Genomic DNA, 27,098 nt, shown 5'->3' on the forward strand with positions numbered 1-27,098 from the left:
GTGGTATATACCCAGTTGGTTGAAAGGCAGGGGGCATAATTTTGCAATAGAGTTGCACAGAAGAAAAAGAAAAACTGTTCCAGAATCAATGGAGCAGTGTCAATTGGAGGATTACTTCAGTGTAAAAGATATGGTCTGAGTCAGTTTATTGCCGGTAACATACTTTATATGTGGATTTCCTGAAAGAGCAGGAAGTATGACTCTAGGCCCTTGTGGCCTGTGTGAAAATTGGCTTGATAGGTCTTTTTTTTAATACAGATCATGATTTAAATAGAATCAATCACCAGGATTTTCGTATAAAAGCTAAAGACAGTGCTATAATGGCACTATCAGGCTGATTCTATAAATACCTTTAGTGGTCAGCTAGGATATATAGCTTTTGAAATCCAAGAAAGTAAAGTTTATAAAATCATCAGCTTCTTGAGTGACAGCAGCTGAGGATCAGATAATACTTATGCTAATTCTAACAGGGGGAGGGAATAACTATAAATACCCCACCAGATATTATCTGAGCCTCAGCTGGTGTCACTCAAGAAGCTGCTGATTTTATAAACTTTACTTTCTTGGATTTCAAAACTTAAACATCTGAGCTGACCACTAAAGGTATGTATAGAATCAGCCTGATAGTGCCAGTATAGCACTGGATTTATGTTATATAGGAAAATCCTGGTGATTGGTGCGCTTTAAACAATAGGTCATTTTCTGATGACATACTCCATTTAACATGCCAACATCTGACATTACCTGTACGGGTATTGGTGTGCGGGTCTCCTGTTCTGGAGTGGTCTGGCTCCTTCTGGCTGATTTGGCATTGCTATTCTTAACATTTCTTTTCTTCTTCTTTTTCTTGCTTTTTGGAAATTGCAATGGCTTTGCCAATTTGCCTTCCGTAGCATGTACTACATTATTTGGAATGTGCTCATTGCATTCTGCTAAACTGTAAAACAATAAAAAGCAGTGTAATAATGTCAGCTACTCTTCTATATACATTAGATAGCAGTAGGTTGATGGTTGACCCGCCCTTAGTTGAACGATTGCATTTTATCTCTTATAGTCATTCATACGTTCCAAACATGTTCAATAAATCCAGGCAAAGGAGAAAAGTCCTTTTGCCGAACTATCAGGATAGAATTTAAAAAAAGGGCAAACCTAATTTCAAACTATATCATTCCCTGATTGATTGGCTGATATGATTATTCACGTTTCAATTCTACACCATGACACCCTCATTCTATTATTAGCAGGACTTGCACATTTATTACCTGTACTGCTTGGACTCTGGTATGTACAGGGGACCTTCCTGGGAAGTTGGGCAAATCTCTTGATTATTCTCACCTGGAATGTGATATGGAAAAGTTCTCTTTATAAGCTGTATATAGTACTGGTAAGTGGGATAAACGGGTCTTTACAGGGATAAATTACATGGAGAATTAAAAGGAAGAGGTTACATGATGCAGTAATATGAGAACATATAGAGTGGGAGGTCATATGGAATAATAGAACGAGATATGGGTGTGGTAATATGGAGAAATAGGAGGAGATATAGGAGAAGTTATATGGAGTAATAGAAGGAGATATGGGGGAGGTTATATAGAGTAATAGGAGGAGATATGGGGGAGAATATATCTAGTAATAGGAGGAGATATAGGGGAGGTTATATGGAGTAATTGGAGGAGATATAGGGAGGTTATATGGAGTAATAGGAGGAGATATAGAGGAGATTATATGGAGTAATAGGAGACGATGTGGGGGAGGTTATATAGAGTAATAGGAGGAGATATAGGGAGGTTATATGAAGTAATAGGAGGAGATATAGGGGAGAACATATAGAGTAATAGAAGGAGATATAGGGGAGGTTATATGGAGTAATAGGAGGCGATATAGGGAGGTTATATGGAGTAACAGGAGGAGATATAGGGAGGTTGTATGGAGTAATAGGAGGAGATATAGGGGAGGTTATATGGAGTAATAGGAAGACATATAGGGAGGTTATATGGATAGGAGGAGATATAGGGAGGTTATATGAGTAATAGGAGGAGATATAGAGAGGATATATAGAGTAATAGGAGGAGATATAGGGAGGTTATATGGAGTAATAGGAGGAGATATAGGGAGGATATATGGAGTAATAGGAGGAGATATAGAGAGGATATATAGAGTAATAGGAGGAGATATAGGGAGGTTATATGGAGTAATAGGAGGAGATATAGGGAGGTTATATGGAGTAATAGGAGGAGATATAGGGAGGATATATGGAATAATAGGAGGAGATATAGAGAGGATATATAGAGTAATAGGAGGAGATATAGGGAGGTTATATGGAGTAATAGGAGGAGATATAGGGAGGATATATGGAGTAATAGAAGGAGATATAGGGAGGTTATATGGAGTAATAGGAGGAGATATAGGGAGGATATATGGAATAATAGGAGGAGATATAGGGAGGATATATGGAATAATAGGAGGAGATATAGAGAGGATATATAGAGTAATAGGAGGAGATATAGGGAGGTTATATGGAGTAATAGGAGGAGATATAGGGAGGATATATGGAGTAATAGAAGGAGATATAGGGAGGTTATATGGAGTAATAGGAGGAGATATAGGGGAGGTTATATGGAGTAATAGGAGGAGATATAGGGAGGATATATGGAGTAATAGAAGGAGATATAGGGAGGTTATATGGAGTAATAGGAGGAGATATAGGGAGGATATATGGAGTAATAGAAGGAGATATAGGGAGGTTATATGGAGTAATAGGAGGAGATATAGGGAGGTTATATGGAGTAATAGGAGGAGATATAGGGAGGATATATGGAATAATAGGAGGAGATATAGAGAGGATATATAGAGTAATAGGAGGAGATATAGGGAGGTTATATGGAGTAATAGGAGGAGATATAGGGAGGTTATATGGAGTAATAGGAGGAGATATAGAGAGGATATATAGAGTAATAGGAGGAGTAATAGGAGGAGATATAGGGAGGTTATATGGAGTAATAGGAGGATATATAGGGGGATTATATGGAGTAATAGGAGGAGATATAGGGAGGTTATATGGAGTAATAGGAGGAGATAGAGGGGGATTATATGGAGTAATAGGAGGAGATATAGGGAGGTTATATGGAGTAATAGGAGAAGATATAGGGAGGTTATATGGAGTAATTGGAGGAGATATAGGGAGGTTATATGGAATAATAGGAGGAGATATAGGGGAGGTTATATGGAATAATAGGAGGAGATATAGGGAGGTTATATGGAGTAATAGGAGGAGATATAGGGAGGTTATATGGAGTAATAGGAGGAGATATAGGGGAGGTTATATGGAGTAATAGAAGGAGATATAGGGAGGTTATATGGAATAATAGGAGGAGATATAGGGAGGTTATATGGAGTAATAGGAGGAGATATAGGGGAGGTTATATGGAATAATAGGAGGAGATATAGGGAGGTTATATGGAGTAATAGGAGGAGATATAGGGAGGATATATGGAGTAATAGGAGGAGATATAGGGAGGTTATATGGAGTAATAGGAGGAGATATAGGGGAGGTTATATGGAGTAATAGGAGGAGATATAGGGAGGATATATGGAGTAATAGGAGGGGATATAGGGAGGATATATGGAGTAATAGTTATAAATAGCCTAGTTGAAAAATAAAGCTGAAACATTATACATAACAAGTGATGTAAGATAGAAAGTAAATTGGGATGAAATATATGACTATATCTCACATTCCGGTTGTGCTATGATGGAGATTCCCAATGCAGAGCTCTCTTTGGTCTCGGTGGCGGTTCCCTTCAGCAGTAGTTTGGCCCAGTGTCCGACCTTATTCTGGAGAAGAGATTTGGGTATTCCTTCTTCAACATCTGTCTTTACTTCTGGCTCAAGAGGCTTAATGAGCTTAAGGGAGTGCACAGGGGTCTTGGTGGTGGTTTGTTGTTGACCGTCGTGACAATCTATGGCCATGTTTGTTCTCTTTAGACTAAAAACAAAAGATAGTATGATACATGCAGTATTAATATAGACAAAACATTTTTTTTTTTTTTGTGTGCTGGTCTCGAGTTATTCAATGTCCATCTATATCTTTACAGTGCAGTTCAGTGGATATACTCACTTGCAGCTTAGCACGGTTGCTGAATTATTTGTGGTTACAACAGGAAACTACTGGAGGTAATGACATATGGAAGTATCTGAAAATGGAGACAAGTAGAGGAATGGTAAAATGGGTTGTCATAGAAGGAATCTTTGCCCTCATTAACAACCAAAATACAAAACTTTGCATCATGTCTATATCAAATGGACACCAGTTTAGTGCCTATTGGTTTCTTTTCTTGAGTCACAAAGTAAAGCCTATCTAAACCTGTACCAAAAACGAATCGCAACTGCACATAGTGCTAGATGATTTATGCACCTCCCTTGTGTTACGATAGATAAATATTTCCAGTAATACGATAAGATGGAAGTGGTAGAGCTGGATGGACTGGTTTTGGCCAATTCATTTTCATTTCCTTATGCCATTGTTGTAACATGTTAATAAGAAGCATGTGGTCCAAGACGCAGTCAATTGTCCATATTCATAAGGAAGATTTGTGGCGCCCCTGACCTGGTCAGGCACCACTGAGTACTGCACCCATGCTGGGGACAGTACAACACAGGTAATCCAGAAGGCTGACCGGGGTGTGGTACACAGGCGCATAGTGATCAGGTCTCACACATGTACCCATGAGAGGACCCCTGGGGATCCCAGGAGGGGGAAAAGCCTTCACCTTCACTGGAACAGTGGAGGGGGCCAAAAGCCTCCATCTCCTCTCAAGGGGTGTGGTAAGAGAATCTGGTTGCTAGGTGGCGTAGGCAGGCACAAAAGGGAAAGGAGGAGTAAACAGTCTAGAGTCTGCAGCAGAGTGTGGAGGAGTGAGGAGCAGGAAAGTGAAGCTCTGACAGGAGCAGCAGTGAAGGTCCCAGATGTGAGCCGGTTCAGAGCAGAGTCCAGGGAGCTCCGAGGAGAGCTGACCCCTTCCCCTGGGCTGCTGTAGTCTGACAGCGTCCGCGCAGTGGCTACCGACGGGGGAGAACGGTCAACTAGGAGTGCTACCCGAAATCCATCTTCAGCTAGAGAGAGAGCAACGGAGTGGGAAGTAAGGAGACTGCTAGAGAGTACCAGGCCCAAATGGGCGGCAGATCCCGAAGCGGAGATAGATCCAGCTTTCTTTTGCTAAACCTGCCGGTGTGGGGCTCTCAAAGCCCACGCCACAACACCACAAAAGCCGCAGCCACGTAGCCACAGTTAGGGCCCATAGGTCACAGGAGGCAAGCAGCTGGAGTGGCCTGGCCCAGGCGACAAGCACACGGCAAACGAAGGGGAGAGAGGCTTCAGCATCTTCCCTGGGTGACCCCCATAGGGACTCAAAGTCGGGGTTACCCCAAACCACCAAGGGCTAAGGAAGGCGAGTTAGTAGTCACCCTCACAAGTCAGCCTGAAGGACACCTGGTTCCCACTTGGTTCATCCCAGCTACGCCCGGGTCACTCACCCTGCCATCAACTGTGAGTAAAAACCCTGAAAGACATCCTGCCTGTGTTGAGTCATTCTGCGCCTTGTGGTACTACGCACCTACACCGGGCCCTGGGGCTTGCCTCACTCTCAGGAGGCTATTCCAACTAACTGCACACACCATCAGCCCCAGGCGACCCTCAACCTGCAGTGGCGGTCCCTACTGGCCGCAATACTGAGAGTGGCGTCACGACAAGAAGAAGATCTCCTACCTGTGACCAGATCCAGCTGAGTGGAGTCCCTGAAGGTAATGCACCGACACAACACCTGTGGGGCTTCACATCTGGCGTCACGAACAGGATAAGGACTAGACCTGTCCAGACAGGTGACCATGTGCCTGGGCGGTCCGCTTGGAAAATTGGAAGCGCCGCCATATTGCCACCATGAAAAGCGCGCTGAAAAACAACAGCAGCCCGCGCTGGGAGAAGTTACCGCCCACAAAGAGGTGTGGCTACCCAGAGATCCCCTGCGGAGTTCTGACCTCGCTTGTGAAGAGAGCGGAAGCGTCCAGAGACGTCGGAACAGAAAGGGAGCCAGAAGCCTGCTGCTGGGAGAGGAGCTGCTGAAAGAGGCAGAGCGGAAACTGAACAGCTTGCTACTAGAGGCAACGACGAGTCCACTGCTGGGAAATCGTACAGAAGAGGGCGCAGAAGAAATGGCGTCTGACCGCAGAAACCCAGAACCGGGCTCCGCTGCCTGGTGGTATCGGGAGCTGGCCCAGTTCTGCGACCGACTGGAGACCCGGGTCGTGGAGCAGATCAGAGAAGAACGCATGGAACTTCTGGAGATGGCTGCCGCGGTTCAGGCCTATGAGAGGGGAACCGCACGACGAGTGCCAGACCGGACGGCGACGACTCAGACCCCGATGCTGCCACCGATGGGTGAGTCCAGTATTACCCCTGCCGGCCCGGATGCCCCGACCCCTGCTGCCACGCCCGCGGTCCCTGAAGAGGCGCCCGGCGCGGCGACGCTGAGCCAGGCCGCAGCCACGCCAGGTGCGGCCCGCCAAGCCCAGGCCGCCGCAGCGATGCCCTGCTCGGCCCGTCAAGCCCCGGCCGCCGCAGCGATGCCCTGCTCGGCCCGCCAAGCCCCGGTCGCCGCAGCGATGCCCTGCTCGGCCCACCAAGACCCGGTCCCTGCAGCGACGCCCAGCCCAGCCTGCACAGATCCCATCGCAGCTGCGACGCCGATCCAGGCCGCCGCCATACAGGGCGCGGCCCGCCAAGACCAGGCCGCCGCCATACAGGGCGCGGCCCGCCAAGACCAGGCCGCCGCCATACAGGGCGCGGCCCGCCAAGACCAGGCCGCCGCCATGCCGAGCGCGGCCCGCCAAGACCAGGCCGCCGCCATACAGGGCGCGGCCCGCCAAGAGATTGCATCACCACTTACCCCGGCCTGCAAGGCCAGAGCAGACACCGCTCCCCAGTCCAAAGAGGTCCCTGCTGGAAAGCCCACACTGGGGGAGGACCCCGCATACTGGCAGCTGAAGGCTGACATGGAGGCCAAGTTTCCACAATGGTTGGTGGACCAGTACATGCTCCCTCCGCATACCCCCAAGAGGATTCCAGCAACCCCTGCAGCAACCACGCCAAAGAGTCCCCCGCCTGGGCCTGCTGAAGAAAGCCCATCCCCAGCACTGCCACCAAAGGAGTGCCAAGAAGAACTAAGGGGGAGAGGAGGCCAGGAAACTGAGGAGCTGACTCAGGAGCCATCAGCAGCGGATCCATGCCCCGAGCCAGAGATGCTGCCATATTCCCGCTGGGACGAGGAAGACCTGACACCGTCTGCTGAGGAAGATCTGCCCCAAAGCCTCACCTGGGAGCTTGTAAGCTGCACCTCGCAGAATCCAACCCGCAAGATACAGCGCCGCAGTAGAACCCAGTCTTTCCCTGCACCGCCATCCCCAGAGCAGAGAGAAGTCACGGCCAGAGACCTACAAGAAAAACGGTTCCTGAGAAGAGCCAAAGCACAGGTCAGAGGACCCCTTTGTAGAGGAGTAGTGGAGGACTTCAGCCTAAAGTCAGGATACGGGTTCATTGTTGCACCTGGTATCAAAGAAGGTATCTTCGTCAATAGAAGAGATGTGAGAGCTCATCTGCCCAGAGGACACCCTGGCAGAAACTTAAAAATGGGAGACTCCGTACAGTTTACCCTGCATCGAGGCGAAAGAGGCTGGTACGCGCTAGATGTAGTACCATGTCCCAAAGAAGAAAGGAAAGACAGTAATAAAGAAAGAAAAGACCAAAGACCTAATGATGAGACCACTACAGATGAGGAAAAAGGTCAAGAAACCAACAGGTGCCGCAGCCCTACAGGCCCAAGCCCTGGTGAAGAGGAGTCTGCATAAGTTCAAGTAAAGTACAGCAAGTTTTGACCAGTTGGAAAGTTTGTTTTGCAACGTTTTAAAAGTTCAAGTATGTGCCCACATAAACTAATGTGAGAAATAAACCTTAAGGCTATGAACTGGCTATAGCCACAAACTCTCGCAGTGTAAATAGTTACACCAGAGGGCACCACCACCACCAGAGTCAGCCTGTTTAGGGGCTTGGCTCGTCTGCAACCAGAGAGCACGTCCGTATATAGGGCCTTGGCTCACCTGCAACCAGAGAGCATGCCTGTTTATGGGGCCTGGCTCTCCACCACAAAGAGGGTACCTGGTCAGCACCAACTGTGGAGGCCGCCTCTACATCCTGCCAGAAGAGGCTGAAGGCGCGGATCCACCAGGCCAGGTATACCCTGAAACCACCAGCCCATGAAAGCCGCCTCTACATCCTGCCAGAAGTGGCTGAAGGCGCGGCCAACGTGAGGGGGTTTGGGTGGGTTAACGGACTTGTGGGTGGAGGGTGGTGATGTATGGTACCTGGTGCTTTTAAAACGTTTTACCATGTTTTACTGTTTTATGCATTTTAAAATGTTGTCTTGCAGCCCGAGGACGTGCTGGTGATAACTAAGGGGGAATGTGGCGCCCCTGACCTGGTCAGGCACCACTGAGTACTGCACCCATGCTGGGGACAGTACAACACAGGTAATCCAGAAGGCTGACCGGGGTGTGGTACACAGGCACATAGTGATCAGGTCTCACACATGTACCCATGAGAGGACCCCTGGGGATCCCAGGAGGGGGAAAAGCCTTCACCTTCACTGGAACAGTGGAGGGGGCCAAAAGCCTCCATCTCCTCTCAAGGGGTGTGGTAAGAGAATCTGGTTGCTAGGTGGCGTAGGCAGGCACAAAAGGGAAAGGAGGAGTAAACAGTCTAGAGTCTGCAGCAGAGTGTGGAGGAGTGAGGAGCAGGAAAGTGAAGCTCTGACAGGAGCAGCAGTGAAGGTCCCAGATGTGAGCCGGTTCAGAGCAGAGTCCAGGGAGCTCCGAGGAGAGCTGACCCCTTCCCCTGGGCTGCTGTAGTCTGACAGCGTCCGCGCAGTGGCTACCGACGGGGGAGAACGGTCAACTAGGAGTGCTACCCGAAATCCATCTTCAGCTAGAGAGAGAGCAACGGAGTGGGAAGTAAGGAGACTGCTAGAGAGTACCAGGCCCAAACGGGCGGCAGATCCCGAAGCGGAGATAGATCCAGCTTTCTTTTGCTAAACCTGCCGGTGTGGGGCTCTCAAAGCCCACGCCACAACACCACAAAAGCCGCAGCCACGTAGCCACAGTTAGGGCCCATAGGTCACAGGAGGCAAGCAGCTGGAGTGGCCTGGCCCAGGCGACAAGCACACGGCAAACGAAGGGGAGAGAGGCTTCAGCATCTTCCCTGGGTGACCCCCATAGGGACTCAAAGTCGGGGTTACCCCAAACCACCAAGGGCTAAGGAAGGCGAGTTAGTAGTCACCCTCACAAGTCAGCCTGAAGGACACCTGGTTCCCACTTGGTTCATCCCAGCTACGCCCGGGTCACTCACCCTGCCATCAACTGTGAGTAAAAACCCTGAAAGACATCCTGCCTGTGTTGAGTCATTCTGCGCCTTGTGGTACTACGCACCTACACCGGGCCCTGGGGCTTGCCTCACTCTCAGGAGGCTATTCCAACTAACTGCACACACCATCAGCCCCAGGAGACCCTCAACCTGCAGTGGCGGTCCCTACTGGCCGCAATACTGAGAGTGGCGTCACGACAAGAAGAAGATCTCCTACCTGTGACCAGATCCAGCTGAGTGGAGTCCCTGAAGGTAATGCACCGACACAACACCTGTGGGGCTTCACAGATTCAGTGTTTAGTTTTTCTAATTCGAGGTTTAAATATTTTTATTGATCCTAAAATTGCAATAATCTGTAGAAAAGTCATATATTGTCCCACCTGGAAGAGACATAAAGCTTTTTAAAGGTCATATACTGTCACGTATTTGACACTACAGAAATCTTTGATTCCCTGCATTACATGGATGAAGTTATGTCTGTGGGATCAAGTATACTTTTCCTATCCCTGTAAATCATTAATTCATACAAAAAAATAATTTTGTCCTTTGACAACAAAGGTGTTCAACCGCAACGACTGCTATGGTGCTCCTATATAGAGAGTCCATTCATTTAGGAAACTCCTATCCTGAATGCAACTTCTTGATGGTTTGCATTTCATTTTATCATGGATTCATTATCCGCATTCTCTACATCTTGCATTCCCATTTTCGGAAATAACTCATAAGTATTCTGCACCCCATGATGGTTAATAATCAATTCCACCCTGATTGAAAATTCTCACTGCATAATACAAACCCAGCGGTGTAATAGGTATCAACATTTTCATTTCTGGTTTTCCAGAATTAATTGGCCGTGAGCCTCATATCACTCTGGGCAATGTGTATAACCTTTCAAGATCGAAAGGGAAACCCTATGCAAAATGAGCACACCACAAATTTCATTGGAAGCCATATAATTGAAAAATGTTTTAAAAGTGGAGAAGAAAATTGTCTGGAGACGTAGATCTTAGATTCTATACATCTATGTGGGTACGGTGCTTCGAACTCTATAGGATAATTTTAATTGGTCATATGAAAACCTACAAAGAAGAAAAATAGTCTACACGCCCAAGTTATCTCAAATTCTACACTGATAGAACAGATACTGTATATTACATCATGGACAAAAATTGTACATTTATTAGATATGGACTAACAAATCAAACCCCTTATTATAGATACTGGTAATTAAAAATCAACATTTTATTTAAGTATATTTTTAAAAATCTCATACAAATGTGATACTTAGACCAAAAACAGTGACAAGTGCTAAAACAGTGAGGCACAGCAGGAAAGCAAAGGTAGGTACTAGTGATGAGCGAATAGTAACTCTTCGTGTTTGGATTATTCGTAACGAACCCCAAAGTACTATTCCGGTATTCGTCATGAATAACAAACCTATTGGGATTTAATGAGGAACCCGAGCATTTTTCATGAAGGTTTCCCAGAAAAATTCACGGGTTCCCCATTGACTTCCCTTAGCTTCATTATTCATGGCGAATACCGAAATAGTTACATAGTTACTTAGGTTGAAAAAAGAGCTAGGTCCATCTAGTTCAACCTCCCTCCACCAGTTCTACATTTGGTCACTAAAGGCTACTTTACACGCTGCGATATCGGTCCCGATATCGCTAGCGTGGGTATCCGCCCCTATCTGTTGTGCGACAGGGGCAAATCGCTGCCCGTGCCGCACAACATCGCGCAGACCCGTCACACATACTTACCTGCCCGGCGACGTCGCTGTGACCGGCGAACCGCCTCCTTTCTAAGGGGGCGGTCCGTGCGGCGTCACAGCGACGTCACTGAGCGGCCGCCCAATAGAAGCGGACGGGCGGAGATGAGTGGCCGGAACATCCCGCCCACCTCCTTCCTTCCTCATAGCGGCCAGGAGGCAGGTAAGGAGAGCTTCCTCGTTCCTGCGGTGTCACACGAAGCGATGTGTGCTGCCGCAGGAGCGACGAACTACATCGTTAGTGCTGCAGTAACAATAATCGAGAATGGACCCCCATGTCACCGATGAGCGATTTTGCACGTTTTTGCAACGATGCAAAATCGCTCATCGGTGTCACACGCAGCAACATCGCTAATGCGGCCGGATGTGCGTCACAAATTCCGTGACCCCAACGACTCCGCATTAGTGATGTCGCAGCATGTAAAGCCCCCTTTATTCATTTATAACCAACAATGTTTTGTGTACTGAGGAAATCATCCAGCCCTTTTTTAAAAGCTGTTATAGTATCTGCCATTACTACCTCTTGTGGTAGGGCATTCCACAGTCTGACTGCTCTAACTGTAAAGAACCCTTTCCTAGTTCTTTCGGATTTGTTATGAATAATCCGAACATGAATAGTTACTATTCATCCGTCACTAGTAGGTACATAATACAGCCAAAGTGATCTTCAGGTACTATAGGTAATAGGCCGTACTTTCTATGCCTTATATCTTACTGCTGAATGCTCCTGTACTATTGTGGCGCGTATCTATGTAAGTGCGGCAGATGCTGCACGCTGTGACTCACACCAGGAACAATGCTGGGCTATTGATCCTCCCATTTATGAATCTACTGATGAATCCTGACCTATTTTAAAAGGAGAAAGCGCGTCGAGATAAGGGAGCTGTGATTTACAGTAACGGTGATGTCTGTGCCGCCAATGGATAAGCCAATTACAAACAGATATGTGCAGTACAGTAAATATTATTAAGGTTGGATGCCTATTTTAGTTGTACCAATATATTTGCATTCATAAATCATATACAAAATATAGGCTTTTTCAGTGTATAGAATATCTTAATACACTTTATTTTCCTTAGTGTGGTTACTTGTTTAGAATAGGGAGCAATGGACAGTTTTAGGTGCCTTCGGTGAGTGGGGGCACCATAATGATATTTAGGGTGCCGACCTACGTGGTCAGGTAGAGTAAGATCTAGAACATAGAAAATGCGGCCCATTACCTATAGTATCTGCTGATCCCATTGGCTGTATTATGTACCTAACTTTCCCCTTTTTCTGTACCTCACTGTTTTTACACTTTCACCTTATTATTGTGGGATTTTTTAATATATACTTAAATAAAATATTAGTTGCTAATGATCTATAATAAGGGGCTTTGATCTGTTAGTCCCTATCTGATGCCACCCCTCTAATTTATGAATATTCTGTTAGATTTATTAGATATACCTTCATAAAATGTTACATAAAACAAGCACATATAAAGCTGGAAAAACTTACAGATAGAAAACAAATCGCCGGGGGCCGGATTGTATAGAGAGTACATGTGACAAAGAACTGTACTTTGGTTAAATATAATGATTTGTACTTAGGCTAGATACAAAAAGCATAGCGTATAGAACCAGTAAGGTACTAATCAACAAAGTAACAAGTGCATGTACCAATAAACATAAAAAGCCAACCCATCACTCTCTCTGTATCCAGACGAATGTTTCGCTTGTGCATCGATAATGCTCACAGTAACCAAATCTGGCCTTTTAAACTGTGGTCAGCCACATAGGTCATACGGTAAAGCTGACAATACACAGGACATGGGCTCAGGGATGGGTTTTGTTCCCTAAAACATACCCGGCACAATGCGACCCTACAAGTGCTTACACACTGCCAGTCGAGGTGCCCTATGGATGTTCCAAACTCAAGTTGCTGTAATAACAGTGCCAGCAATGAAAGCCCCAAAGTGGATGTGCATTACTACAGTATGTGCTCCTTTACCCAAAGCTCCAGAGGATAAAGCTATTCACTACTACATGACTACATTTCCTGATTTCATCATTATAAAGTAAATCTATTAAAACTACAATAACGTCTGATTATCCTATCGGCAAAAAACACATATTGCCCAAGCCCACTCACAGTACATGTCAACAGATGCACTTACTCAGGCAGCTGTCTGCTTAATCCATGTGCTGGAAACTAGAGTTGAAGAACTGTACAGCACTACTTTCAGTTTCTGTAGGAGGGTCACTGAAGCCTGCCAGTAACAGGGCCTCCCTCTTCCATGCTCGCCTATCCCCTCCTCTCCAGCCCCCCTTTGCTGCGCCTCTCAACTTTTCCTGTTACTCCTCAGCCCACCTTCTCCTCTGCTAACTCTCCTTCAGCTCCCACTCCTTTATCCTATTTTTTATTTAGTTGAGTTGCTTTGATTGCCTATTCTTATCATAATTGTGTTTTATAAATATATATATATATATATATATATATATATATATATATAAAATATATATATATATATATATATATATAAATTAGTTTTTTGCATATTATAATACACACCTGACCGTGTCTCTATTCCCATACAAAAAGTGAAAAGGCTAAAGTGAAGAAAGTAAAAGTTCCCACACCGACCTTGAGTAATTAGATCAAAATTTAAGCTACTGGGGCAATTCTAAATAATTTATTTAAATTAGGGACTTACTTGAGGCAGACCACTGCAGTGCCATGGACCCCTCTGGTAGGGTGATTGATGGGTTTGGCAATAATGAGTGGAATTGAAGGGTTGCTCACTATGGGCAACAGCTGTATCCTTTTTCATCAGATCTGAAGCTTCAAAAGCTCCTAAATAGTGTGATGTGCAATGGATGGATATAGCTAGACGTAGTTATAGCTTAACATCCGGAAGGGTGACATGAACAAGTTAACAGAGTGCTTCTACTACGCCTTTCACTACCTCCCTCCCCCTCTCTCTGCCTCCTAGACCAGAGCTACAGTTCTTGATAAATGTTTTTTTCTGCTTTTCTGGAAAGTATATCTGTGTAATAAACAGGATGCAATGCAGGAGGCACAGAAGCACTATGTACAGTGGCATCACCTGAATCGGATTTTCTCACCCCAGAAAACACCTTCATGAAACTGTATCTATTTTTAGACAGTTTGAGATGTTATTGGCCCCAATTCATAAAGATTGATGATATTTTTTATCCAGTCTTGAGAAGGCGTGGTGGAGTCAGACTCTCCTAATTCATGACGCCTCTTCATGAATCTGGAGCATTTGACTCTTTTTGTGCTCCACCGTGCACCTCGCCAAAAATCTTCAATCTCTGAAATAGACGAGTTGTGGCATCATGTCCCCTCCGCGCCCTTGCCCCAGTCCTGCTCATTTCTACAGAGCTGGTATAAACTGGCATGGAAACGTCAAAAGCCGCAAAAAATTTGAGCAACTTGAAGTTGAACCAAACGTGATGAATTGATGTCATAGTTTTCTAACTCAGTCCATTTAATGTTATTACTGTACCATTCACAGTTGGAATAATAAACTTCTGAAAATATGCCCCATCAGCTAGAAGGGAGAGCTTCTGCAAAGTGTGACTCTTCGTCTGATAGACCCTGTGCTACCAAGTATTACACAGTCATCATTTCTCTTGATTAAGAAACATGCAATAATTGGTGCACACTCTAACTACTTCCCCTTAAGTGTATGTGCCCACGATCCGAACGCAACATGTCCTGTCCTGCGGGGAATGAGTGTTCTCTGCAGGAGCCCGCAGCTGCTCGTGCCCATGATCAGGGTTCGGGACTTTCTCTCTGTTCTCCTTGCAGAGCACACTCGCGGCTCTGCAGAATTAAATTGACATGCTGCGGCTCGGGAAGCTGCACCGCAGGTCAGTTTATGCTGTTGGAAAAACAAGCACAGTGGGCAAGGGATTTCTAGAAATCCCTTCCACTGTGCTTGTAATGTACACGCTGCGTCCAAAAGACTGTGAACCCTGATTGTGGGCATGCAGCTTAACAGTTGAACTCTCAAAAGGGTATCTTTAAAGGGAATCTGTCACTAGTTTTTGCTATCCCATCGAGCAGCATGCAAACACTGATTCTAGCAATGTATCACGTACACTACTGGTTGCTGCAGTCTTTATTAAAAACTCTTTTATCTGCTGCAGATCTACCAGTTCTGTGAATGCTGACCTCTATATAACCCCAACCAAACCGCTGATTGGCCACTTTCTGTGTACACTGTGCATAGGCAGAAAGCTGTCAATTAGTGCTGGGGGTGTGGTTGGACTACATGGGAGCAGGTTTACTAGTCCTGTTTTGATAATCTCCTGCTGCTAAAACAGTGATATTTTTAAGCAGCACAGTAAGTAACACATCTCTGGAATCAGGGTCTCTACCCCTAAATCATGCTCTCCTCAGATTAGATAGCAAAAACCTGGTGACAGATTCCCTTTAAGTAGTAGAATAACAATGGATACAAACAAACTATATGAAACCAATGCAGTGTCATCACGAAACGAATGTGTTATTAGTACATCTCTAAAAACTTGGCGGAGTTTCTGTTTAGTTTGGATGTTTAGTTTTGTATCCCTGTACATGTACTCGTGTAACTGTACTCAGAATCCCTCCTCCATCTCTTCTCATTGCCAAGCGGTATGGAGATTAGTCAGCGAGACAGCAGGATATGTTTCATATGAGTAAGTAACTCAGAATGCCCGGGCCTCTAACTGACCCGTTTCATTGAGGCTTTATAATGAAAAACAGATATCATTAACCTCCTCTTTATTCTAATGGCCATTTAAAGTGATGAATTAAATATAATAAGAGACAGCATGATATTGTATAAGATTCTGTACAGCAATGCATCTTTAGAAATTGAGTAAGAGGTTCCTATGAACTTTTTGGAGTCTTAGGCCCCCAATTCATCATTGGCTTTACACCATTTTTCTGGAGTAAAAATGGTTCTAATAGTGACTTTTATGTTTGTGCCTTATTTTGTGCCTTCTTGGTTTCATTTCTTCCTTTTGTTATATGGCATTAAAAAAGTAGAGCAAATGTACAACAGGTCAGACCCAACACATAGCAAGCAACAGTGTAGAGGTTTAGCACTAACCGCTTACTGAAAACTCCACTTAGGCCAGAGTCACACTTGCGAGTGCCTCACATGTAACTCGCGCAAATCTCACATTGCATCACCCAGCACGGCCTGACACTATCCGAACAGGAGCATCTCAGCTGGATAGAGATACATGCAAACGACACGCTCCTGGTAGGAGAGTGTGCGGCCATGCAGGGTGATACAATGTGAGATTCGCGTGGGTGTGACTCTGGCTTTAGACAACAATGATAGGATAGGACTATGAAGTAGTGCACTGCAAATAGCAAAAGTTCCACATAACATCAGAAAAAAGAAAAGAAGCAGCCGCACTCACCATTTATGTCCAAGTGTCCTTTATTGAAGATCCATAAGATCACTGGGGAGCAGGATGCAGGTAAGGAGGGTTCATTGGGACGACGGTCGTTTTGCGCGTGTACAAACTGCACTTCAACAGGTCCTCATGAGGACCTGTTGAAGCGCAGTTTGTACATATGCGAAACAGCAGTCGTCCCATTGTACCCCGCTCCCCCTTACCTGCACCCTGCTCCCCAGTGATCTTATGGATCTTCAATATAGGACACTTGAACATATATGGTGAGTGCGGCTGCTTCTTTTCTTTTTTTCTTATGTTTTATCAGACCCAACATATAACTTATTTGTTCCTGCTTTATAACAGTCTTATTTGTTCATCTTGACAACACCTTTACATGTACAATAGTAGGATATATGGACATCATATACAGGTGTCTCTCCTGCTTATAACTCTTCTATAAACAACAAAATAGAGCTAGTAAAGGAAACCCAACAGCCAATTCATGCTGTTTGACACAGGCAGCATGAATCAGAGTCCGGCTCTGTTATTTCAGCCAAGTGTATTTTACTCTGAAATTTAATGACGTTTCAGAGAAAACATACATTTAGCAGCTGGTTGAAGACCATGCGATTTGGGTGACTAATGCCCATCCTTTTCCTCTTAAGTGACAGGTCTCTTCACTAGAGTGTGTTTAGGGAGAGAACTGTCAGTCTAGCGGAGCAGGGCAGGTAGAAGCTGTCATGGACCAGCCTCTTGGAAAGTCACCCAAGCTACCTGGTTCCCAAACCTCTTCTTAAATGTATGTTTCAATGAAAGATTGCAATTTTAATGTAAAAAATTTCTGGCCTAAAAATGGAGCCAGTGACTTCTTCATGCTTTATGTGCGTTGTCTGGTTCCCTTTAAATGACAGTGGATCCTAATCTGGCAAACCCGATTTCTATAGGTGACTTATTAAAATGGCTATTCTATTGTACTACATTTTCCTTGCATATACGTTGCATTTTTCCATTGACATAGCACCTGATTGTCTTGGGGTTCAGAAGCAGGAGAATCCATGACAATCAGATGATTATTGCGCTGGCTTCATTTTAAAAAAAGGGGGTTCAGTTTTTAATCCATCCCTATTACAGTAGTAACAATCTCCCACATTATATCCTATTGTAAAAAGGTAAAGCTCTAACTAATAAAATACATTTTACATTTAGTTTCATTGCGGTTTATGTATTAATCTTACACCTTGGTGACATTTGCAAACATTGCAGCGTTAACTCCCGGAGTTGCACATACAAATTAGATTGCATAAAATAATTCTAAATAAACGTGTCCATGCCAATGAAAAGTGGAAGCTAGATGTGCGGGTGTATACGAGATGATTATGGATGATTGAACTTGCCTGCTTTCATTCCCCACATCACATTGTGACCCTGTTACATACACCTCTTTTCCCACCCTCAGAACATTAGTCATTACCATCGACATAATTGTTGCCAAGATGAATTGGTTTGGGGCCTTGCTCAGTGCCAGATGAGGTGGGTGACTAATATGCATACGAAGTTGTCCTTTGATACCACTCTAAGGTATCAGCTTGGCCAATGCCACCCTGAGGTCATGTAACCTCGAGTGGACAGGTTATTGCCTCCATCAGAAAAAGCTGTCTTGTTCCACCAAACACTATTTGCTTTAGATTAAAGGGGTTATCCGGCTTCTTTGACTTTTTTTTTTTATTTCCCTATTGGGCTACATTGGGGCAGGTAAGTAGATAGAGACCACTTACCTGCCCTGCTGTCAGCCCCTCTCCCCCGGCTCAGAGCGGTCATGTGACCGCTCCTGCCGCGATTTTGCTGCTTCCGGTCTTTGCACGTCTACATGGGCAGGGCCATGTTGACATGCAAATGTGGAGCAGCATGTCACCTCCCTGCTGGGTGTCTACAGTGCGAGGAGTCACCGCCCCCTTCCCTGCACCCTCCCACACATTCCCCCGCACCTCCAGTAACCTCCCCCTGCACTGCTGTGGGGGTCCGTGACCTGGGGGCGGGGCCTGGCGGCAGCTGCCGTGGTGTCAGCTCCAGCACCGGGCCCCCTGCCCAGGATCGCACATTCAAATGTACCGGCATCACAGATCACCGATGCCGGTACATTTGAAAGTGCTGATGAGAAGCAGCGCAGCGCTGCTTCTCATCACTGTCCCTCCGGCTGTCTGTGCAATCTGCAGCACAGCGGTGACGTCACTACTGTGCTGAACAGAGCACAGACAGCGCACAAACGTGCAGGAGCGGCGGGGACCGAGGACAGGTGAGTATGTACTCCACATGTGTTCCCTATGGGGATGGGGATGGGGGGGCTGGCAGAGCCATATGTGTGCGTGTGCAGAGCCATGTGTGTGCGTGTACGGTGCAGAGCCATGTGTGTGCTTGTACGGTGCAGAGCCATGTGTGTGCGTTTACGGTGCAGAGCCATGTGTGTGCGTGTACGGTGCAGAGCCATGTGTGTGCGTGTACGGTGCAGAGCCATGTGTGTGCGTGTGCGGTGCAGAGTCATGTGTGTGCGTGTACGGTGCAGAGCCATGTGTGTGCGTTTACGGTGCAGAGCCATGTGTGTGCGTATACGGTGCAGAGCCATGTGTGTACGGTGCAGAGCCATGTGTGTGCGGTGCAGAGCCATGTGTGTGCGTGTACGGTGCAGAGCCATGTGTGTGCATTTACGGTGCAGAGCCATATGTGTGCGTGTGAGGTACAGAGCCATATGTGTGCGTGTGCAGAGCCATGTGTGTGCGTGTACGGTGCAGAGCCATGTGTGTGCGTGTACGGTGCAGAGCCATGTGTGTGCGTTTACGGTGCAGAGCCATGTGTGTGCGTGTACGGTGCAGAGCCATGTGTGTGCGTGTACGGTGCAGAGCCATGTGTGTGCGTTTACGGTGCAGAGCCATGTGTGTGCGTGTACGGTGCAGAGCCATGTGTGTGCGTGTACGGTGCAGAGCCATGTGTGTGCGTGTGCGGTGCAGAGCCATGTGTGTGCGTGTACGGTGCAGAGCCATGTGTGTGCGTTTACGGTGCAGAGCCATGTGTGTGCGTGTACGGTGCAGAGCCATGTGTGTGCGTGTACGGTGCAGAGCCATGTGTGTGCGTGTACGGTGCAGAGCCATGTGTGTGCGTTTACGGTGCAGAGCCATGTGTGTGCGTGTACGGTGCAGAGCCATGTGTGTGCGTGTGCGGTGCAGAGCCATGTGTGTGCGTTTACGGTGCAGAGCCATGTGTGTGCGTGTACGGTGCAGAGCCATGTGTGTACGGTGCAGAGCCATGTGTGTGCGGTGCAGAGCCATGTGTGTGCGTGTACGGTGCAGAGCCATGTGTGTGCGTTTACGGTGCAGAGCCATATGTGTGCGTGTGAGGTACAGAGCCATATGTGTGCGTGTGCAGAGCCATGTGTGTGCATGTACGGTGCAGAGCCATGTGTGTGCGTGTACGGTGCAGAGCCATGTGTGTGCGTTTACGGTGCAGAGCCATGTGTGTGCGTGTACGGTGCAGAGCCATGTGTGTGCGTGTACGGTGCAGAGCCATGTGTGTGCGTTTACGGTGCAGAGCCATGTGTGTGCGTGTACGGTGCAGAGCCATGTGTGTGCGTGTACGGTGCAGAGCCATGTGTGTGCGTGTGCGGTGCAGAGTCATGTGTGTGCGTGTACGGTGCAGAGCCATGTGTGTGCGTTTACGGTGCAGAGCCATGTGTGTGCGTGTACGGTGCAGAGCCATGTGTGTGCGTGTACGGTGCAGAGCCATGTGTGTGCGTGTACGGTGCAGAGCCATGTGTGTGCGTGTGCGGTGCAGAGTCATGTGTGTGCGTGTACGGTGCAGAGCCATGTGTGTGCGTTTACGGTGCAGAGCCATGTGTGTGCGTGTACGGTGCAGAGCCATGTGTGTGCGTGTACGGTGCAGAGTCCGATGTGGGGCTGTTATTTGCAATGCTGTAGTGATACCAGGTCAGGTGCTGGGGAAGAATATACTGACAGGGAATGTGTGCAGGGGGCGGGCAGAGGGTGCGGCTGGACACTGGGGTGGGGCTGGACACTGAGGCCGGGCGGTGCCAGCTGTGACTGGGAGGTTTTGCACAGGAAGTGGTCAGTTTGCTAGAGCTGAATGTAAACAAGAAGCTGCAGAGAATAAAGGTATAATTCAAGAGGAACAAAAGTTAGAAAACAAAAAATAACAATGTAGGTGTGATTTATATGACAATACAGCACAGATAAACTCAAACATTTTTGTTAAGCTAATGTCGGACAACCCCTTTAAATATTAAAAGAGTTATGTATGAAACACACCAGTTAGGTGATCTGATCACTGAGGTCACTTCTGTTGTGGGCACAATTAATAATAATAAGTATGATTGTGCAAGTTAATTATATTGGCCAATATGTCACTCAATATTATATTATTTATATTATTTTACAAAATTAACCGCCATAGGTGACCCTTATAACAAAGAAATTGGCATTTAATTTTGGTACAGGGTGTCTGGGTGGGAATGGTCTCATCTTATACCAATTATTTCCTTTAGGCCCCTGTAACAGGGCCCCAGACGATAAATCCCAATCACGTTTGGCGGCCAAGACTTTTCCGGTGAGTATTTACACTGAAACTAATTAATAAACGGTCTTTTTATTGTATGATTGTATGTTCTTCTTCCGACAAGCCTACAACCTACAATAACCCTCAGACCAGTAGACCACTGCGCAACCAGCTCTGTCCTCACCTATTGTACCATCACCTATTCCCTGTAGACTGTGAGCCCTCGCGGGCAAGGTCCTCTTTCCTCCTGTACAAGTCTGTGCCTTGTATTGTTCATGATTTTTACACTTATTTTTATGTATACCCTTTTCACGGAAGAAATGGCGCTATAATAATAAATAATAATAATATTAATAATAAAAAACATTGACCAGCCATAACATTTATACCCCTTGCCTATAACTAGGTCCCTATCATGTTGCTAAAAAAGCATTGCCCCTTGAAGGCATGCACTCCACAAGACCTCTGCAGATGTGGTATCTGGCATAAAGCAGATCCTGTAAGTGGTGAGGTACAGTCTACATGGACTTATATTTTCCAGCATATCCCACGGAGACTAAATTGAATTATAATCTGAGTAATTTGGAGCCCGAGTCATACCCTTGAGCTCTTTGTCATGTTTCACAAACCAGTCCTGAACAGTTTTTGCAATGTGGCATGGAGCATTATACATCTGAAAGAGGCCACTGGCTTTAGGAAATTCCTGTTGAGTAGCAGGAAGCAGCCATGTTTAGGTAGGTGGTACATGTCAAAATTACATCCACATGAAAGAGCCAAGATTTCTCAGCAATAAGCGCCTAGAGCTTCACGATGCCTCGGCTTTCTTTCTTCCTATAGTCCCTATTGGTTCCACCTGTGGTGCATATGTTCCTAATATACACATTATGTTAAAAAAAATTGGATTCATTAGACTACACTGCCCTGTTCCATTGCTCAATATTTCAGTTCTTATGCTCACATTACCATTGTAATTGGTTTCGGTGGTGGACAGGGTTTAGCATAGGTAGTCCGACCATTCTGCATGTAAGCTGAAATGGACCAACACCTCAATGGCAACATTTACAGCAATTGACAAAAAGTTGTACTGTAGTAGTTATTTTGTGGGATTGGCCTTAGTTCGCACGGTCATTAATGAATTTTGGGCAGTCATGATCCTGCTGACAGTCCATCAGTTTTCCTTCCTTGGACCATTTTGGCAGGTAATAACCTTCGTATACTGGAAACACCCCACAAGACCTGTTATTTTGGAGATGACTCATTTGTCTAGGTATCACAATTTGGTCCTTGTCAAACTCGCCTAGATCCTCATACTTCTTATCCATTGCAGCCAATCATTTTGCCACTTTCATTTATCAACCGGCTGGAGAAGACTCCGAGCTGTATCCCGATCGGTCTCTATGTGCAATAGTGCTAGCTTTATGCCTCCTCTTTACATAGCATATAGGATATTTCTGCAGGCTTGTTTGATAAGAACAATTAGAGTTTGCTGTAACCTTGATTATTGATAGCGTGCCTGGTTTGGTGGTATGTAAACACGGAAGCAGGTGCCATTGCTCAGTTTTACCACAGTCAATAAACAAGTACAGTGACTTTACAGGACAAACGCCTGCTGCAGACACACTTACTAACAAAAGGACTCTCTCTGCTGTATACAAGTATGTTCACATTCAGCAGATATGTTACGGAACGGATATACGTTCTATATATCTGAATGGTTTTGTTACTGCAGAAGTTGTATGGATTTATGCAATCCCCACTCACAAGTATAGATCAATTTCACAAATGTCTGCAATGAGCCTGCCTTATGAGAACATACCCTTAGAAACAAACTAAAAGTAGTATTTTATAAATTAATATACTACAGAAGAAAGCAAATGTTAGTATTTGTAAAGCCAGTTGGATTGGTGATGTCATGTGTGACCAGCTCAGTGGTGTTCATTAGAAATGAGAGAATTGACTCTCAGAACCACTGGTCCAATGGTCTTGTCAGTGGGATCTCTGTGAACCGCTTCCTATCCGCCGCGATCCCCTGCGGCGCCTCTTCTGATTAGTTGACCTGACGCAATGTTGTGCGTCCATCAGGATCCTGCAAATTGATTGGCTCATTTCTAGAGCTCACCCATGGGGGTAAATGTGCTGGATCGGCACTAAGATACAGACCCACAGAATTCTGGTTGCTATGTAAAGGGTCACATACATTAAGACTGACATTTATCAAATTGTTCAGAATCACTTCTGAGATACTTTGAGACTGGGTCCAAATGCTGCATGTGCTGGGCCATAATGTGCCGCACGGCCAAGAACTGAACAGAAAAATCACTTGCAGGTTTTCTATGTGCCACAGTTTTGTGGACAGTGCAGGGAGGCCAATAAAAACTATGTTGCAACTGTATCTCCCACAGCAATGTGTGGTACACCGCAAACATATTTGCCACGCAGTTCTTGCCTATGATGCACAGCACTACCACAAGCGTACAACATGTGAATTCAGTTACATCAATTTGTAAGGAAATTGAGTGGTCACCAAAAAGACCAACTTTACAATCGAGTATATGCTGTCACCCTGTTTTTGCTGTCTTTGAATGGCAAATCTGCCTAATTTTGAAGAAATACATTTATTACCCTCCAGGTCACTGCATAGGATCGGTAATAAGTTGCTGATAACTGAGAGTCCAACCTCTGGAACCATCATTGATTCCAAGAACAGGACTTTGAAGTCCCTTGTATCAATGGAGCTGTGGTCTTGGATGCACCCTGATGCTTCATCCAAGCTTCATCCAGTGTGATGTGTGCATTTGGGACCATCACTCCATTCAAATGGGGGAGTTCAGAGCCCTGTTCTCTGGTATAGTGGGGGCCCCACTACTTGGTCTACCAGTAATTAGCAATTCATCAGCTATCATTTGAATGTGGTTATGGTGTTTCAACCCCTACTAAGACAAATGTGACAACCACTATGGGAGCTTAACTGGTTATCACTAAGCCACAAGCGGATATCACTTTATGGATCTTTATGAGTTAAAAGTAAAGAAAGACAGAAAATCCTATGACTAAATTCCTATAATTAGCAAATCACATTTGTTTTGTTGTCTAGGGATGTAATCCCTATTTTACATTAATAAGGCCGTTGTTTTGTAAGGGTGCATTTGGTTGACCGTATAAATCGGATCGATATGGGTTCGCAATGCACGGATTGGCCGTGGCTCTTCCGATCTGTGCGTGACAGCTTCAAATTTTTCTATGGGGAGAGCTGCAGCCAAGCATTGCGATCTGATCTTGGTCTGATTTATACGGTTGTCTAAATGCACCCTTAGGCCAGAATCACACAACCATATAAATCAGATGAGTGCTATTCGTTTTTATATGGCATAGCACTCGGGCCAATGTTATTCAATGGTGCACTACTGATGACTGATTTTCTTTACTGACAGAAACTATCAGTGAAAAAAATCTCAGCACACTGTGATTTCAGACTGTACTCTGATGACATGTGAGTGCAGTCCGATTTCCATGGATTCACATAACGGAGAAGATGGAGAGTGTTTGTTCACCATTGTCTCCTCACAGTGTGCTATGATTCTCTCATCCAAGAGAATCGGATATAACTATGCTGACACTCTGATCTATGGTCATGTGACCCCGGCCTTACAGTGACTAAAACCTATCCTAGGATGTTAATAGGGCCGGAGCTTGTGAGCATGTGCAGTAGGAAGCTCTGCTGCTGTGACCAGTAGATAGCTTTACAGGGTTGTGGAACGAATTGTCTGCGTTTCAATTACTTTATATGGGATAATTCGCTTTGATATAAGAGTAACTTGGTTTAAGAGCAAACTCCCGGAACCAATTATGCTCGTAATCCAAGGTTCCATTGTACTTGGTATAAATATTTCCATGTCAAAGCAGCAAAGCATCCTACTGCACATGCTCACAGGCTCTGGTCCTATTTACATTCATTTTAACAAAACGTAAGCCATTTTATTGTATTATAGAGATTACCTCCCTGGACATAATGAATACCATTTGCTAATTAAAGATATTTAGTCATAACATTTTCTTTGTTTTTTTTTCTATTCCCGAAGAACGCCTTTAAGGAATGAATACATCATGTAAGCCTATAACATACAATGAATCAAACAAACACATTAAGGCCATAAAGTAACAACGTTGCACCACAATAGACACCAAAATAGCCTTCTTCTGCCATAATACATTCTGCCCTAAGAAAAGTTGTTGACGTTAATAGCCACATAGATTGTTTATTGTGATTATTAGCCTTAAATCGTACTCCTGCTGCAGTTTCTTGTACGTTTGCACATGTAAAAATGCCAATGGTTTGTTATGTTTGCACGTACAAGAGCGTGTCACGTACAAGTCGGAAAAGAAAACATAGCAGTGAAAAGGAGAAGGCCTAACCGTAAGTGGTCACGAAAACCATTGATCTTGTATGTGTGTAGGAAAGACATGACTGGTATGTAGCGATCAGGTATACACACGCAAGTACTAGACATGCACAGGCGGACGCGATCTTTACAGGGTGCACCTCTCCCTATGGAGATCCCACTTTACCTGGTCTGGAAGAACATGCCCATTATTTCTATACCAGATTTCGGACAATCCCGTAGATTGCCATGTAATAGACCCCTTTCATTCTCGCTTATTAGTGCAAACAAGAACACACTTGCTGCTGAGCATTCGATCACGCATACATGGCCCGTCCAAAGTCTTCTTGTAGCCCCAGTCCTTATACCCAGGCTCCAGACCTGCAGTCACACCCCTAAGTGATATATGTCTACCCGCACTTACCCGCTTCTTCTTATTCTTGCCTCCTTGTCTCTTCTGTCGTTGAACTTGACACCTGACTCGTCACACTGTATACATGCATCTAGTCTATACTCTCCTTAAGTTTTTTCTTCTTCTCCTTCCTCAGTTGCAGCTTCGTCCTCCTCCTCCCCCTCCTCTTCTCATGTGTGATGATCTCACTCTCCCCTGCCCTCACCAGGGCTCAGGACTTATTCTGCTCTCTGATTGGCCCACAGCCTCATGGAATTTCCCGGCAAAGGCTAAGCTTCTGAGAAGACAGTAGCCAATGGGTCTTTAGGCCCTTTGCACTCAAGTGGTTAATTTAACACTTTAATACTCGTTCAAACGCTTATGATGAAGGACCAACTTTTTTTTTTCTGCAGTCTCAAAACGTTAAGAAGCGTGTTGTTTTCCCTGATGCAATAGGTGTTGTTTCCTGATAAAGCACATGGCATATTTTACTGGAGAAACCACAAAAGCAGGTTCTCTGTGTCAGGCTTCATTCTTCCTTGCGTCTATCGATATTTACGTTACAGTAGTCTGGTGTTATTAACCCTTTCACCTCTGGGCGATTTTCTGTTTTCGTTTTTTCCTTCCCTTTCTTCCAAGAGCCATAACTTTTTTCTATCAATGTAGCAGTATGAGAGCTTGTTGCGGTACGAGTTGTACTTTTGAATGACATCATGAATTTTACCGTATAATGTACTGGAAAATAAATCCAAGTGCAGCGAAATTGCAAAAAAAAGTGCAATTCCACAATTGTTTTTGGGGTTATTATTTACCATGTTCAATATATGGGAAAACTGACCTATTAATATGATTCACCAGGTTGGTATGAGTTTGTAGACACCAAACATGTATAGTTTTACTTTTATCTAAGTAGTGGGAAAAAAACAAATTTGTCAGAAAAAAAAGAATTGCGCATTTGTCTGCATTTTCTGAGATCTATAGAATTCTCATTTTTCGGGATCTGGGGCTCAGTGACGGCTTATTTTTTACGTCCTGAGCTGACGCTGTTATTTATACAAATTTTGGGTAGATGCGATGTTTTTATTGCCTACTATTTAATTTTATTGCAGTGTTGCGGTGACCCAAAAATTTT

At 45.3% G+C, this 27,098-nt stretch overlaps 1 protein-coding gene across 1 annotated transcript in view; it reads right to left on the reverse strand.

Moving 5' to 3' along the window:
• Positions 1-26,146, reverse strand: part of MAP3K14 (mitogen-activated protein kinase kinase kinase 14) — a 42,537-nt gene extending 16,391 nt beyond the window's left edge. The window contains 5 exon segments of the mRNA XM_075347731.1: positions 745-937; positions 1,263-1,335; positions 3,735-3,985; positions 4,118-4,193; positions 26,000-26,146. Coding sequence (XP_075203846.1) covers positions 745-937; positions 1,263-1,335; positions 3,735-3,969 — 501 coding nt within the window. The 5' untranslated portion in view covers positions 3,970-3,985; positions 4,118-4,193; positions 26,000-26,146.
• Between the last annotated feature and the right edge of the window lie 952 nt (positions 26,147-27,098).

The sequence above is a fragment of the Anomaloglossus baeobatrachus genome, chromosome 5, assembly GCF_048569485.1.
Source record: "Anomaloglossus baeobatrachus isolate aAnoBae1 chromosome 5, aAnoBae1.hap1, whole genome shotgun sequence".
Taxonomy (NCBI): Eukaryota; Metazoa; Chordata; class Amphibia; order Anura; family Aromobatidae; genus Anomaloglossus; species Anomaloglossus baeobatrachus.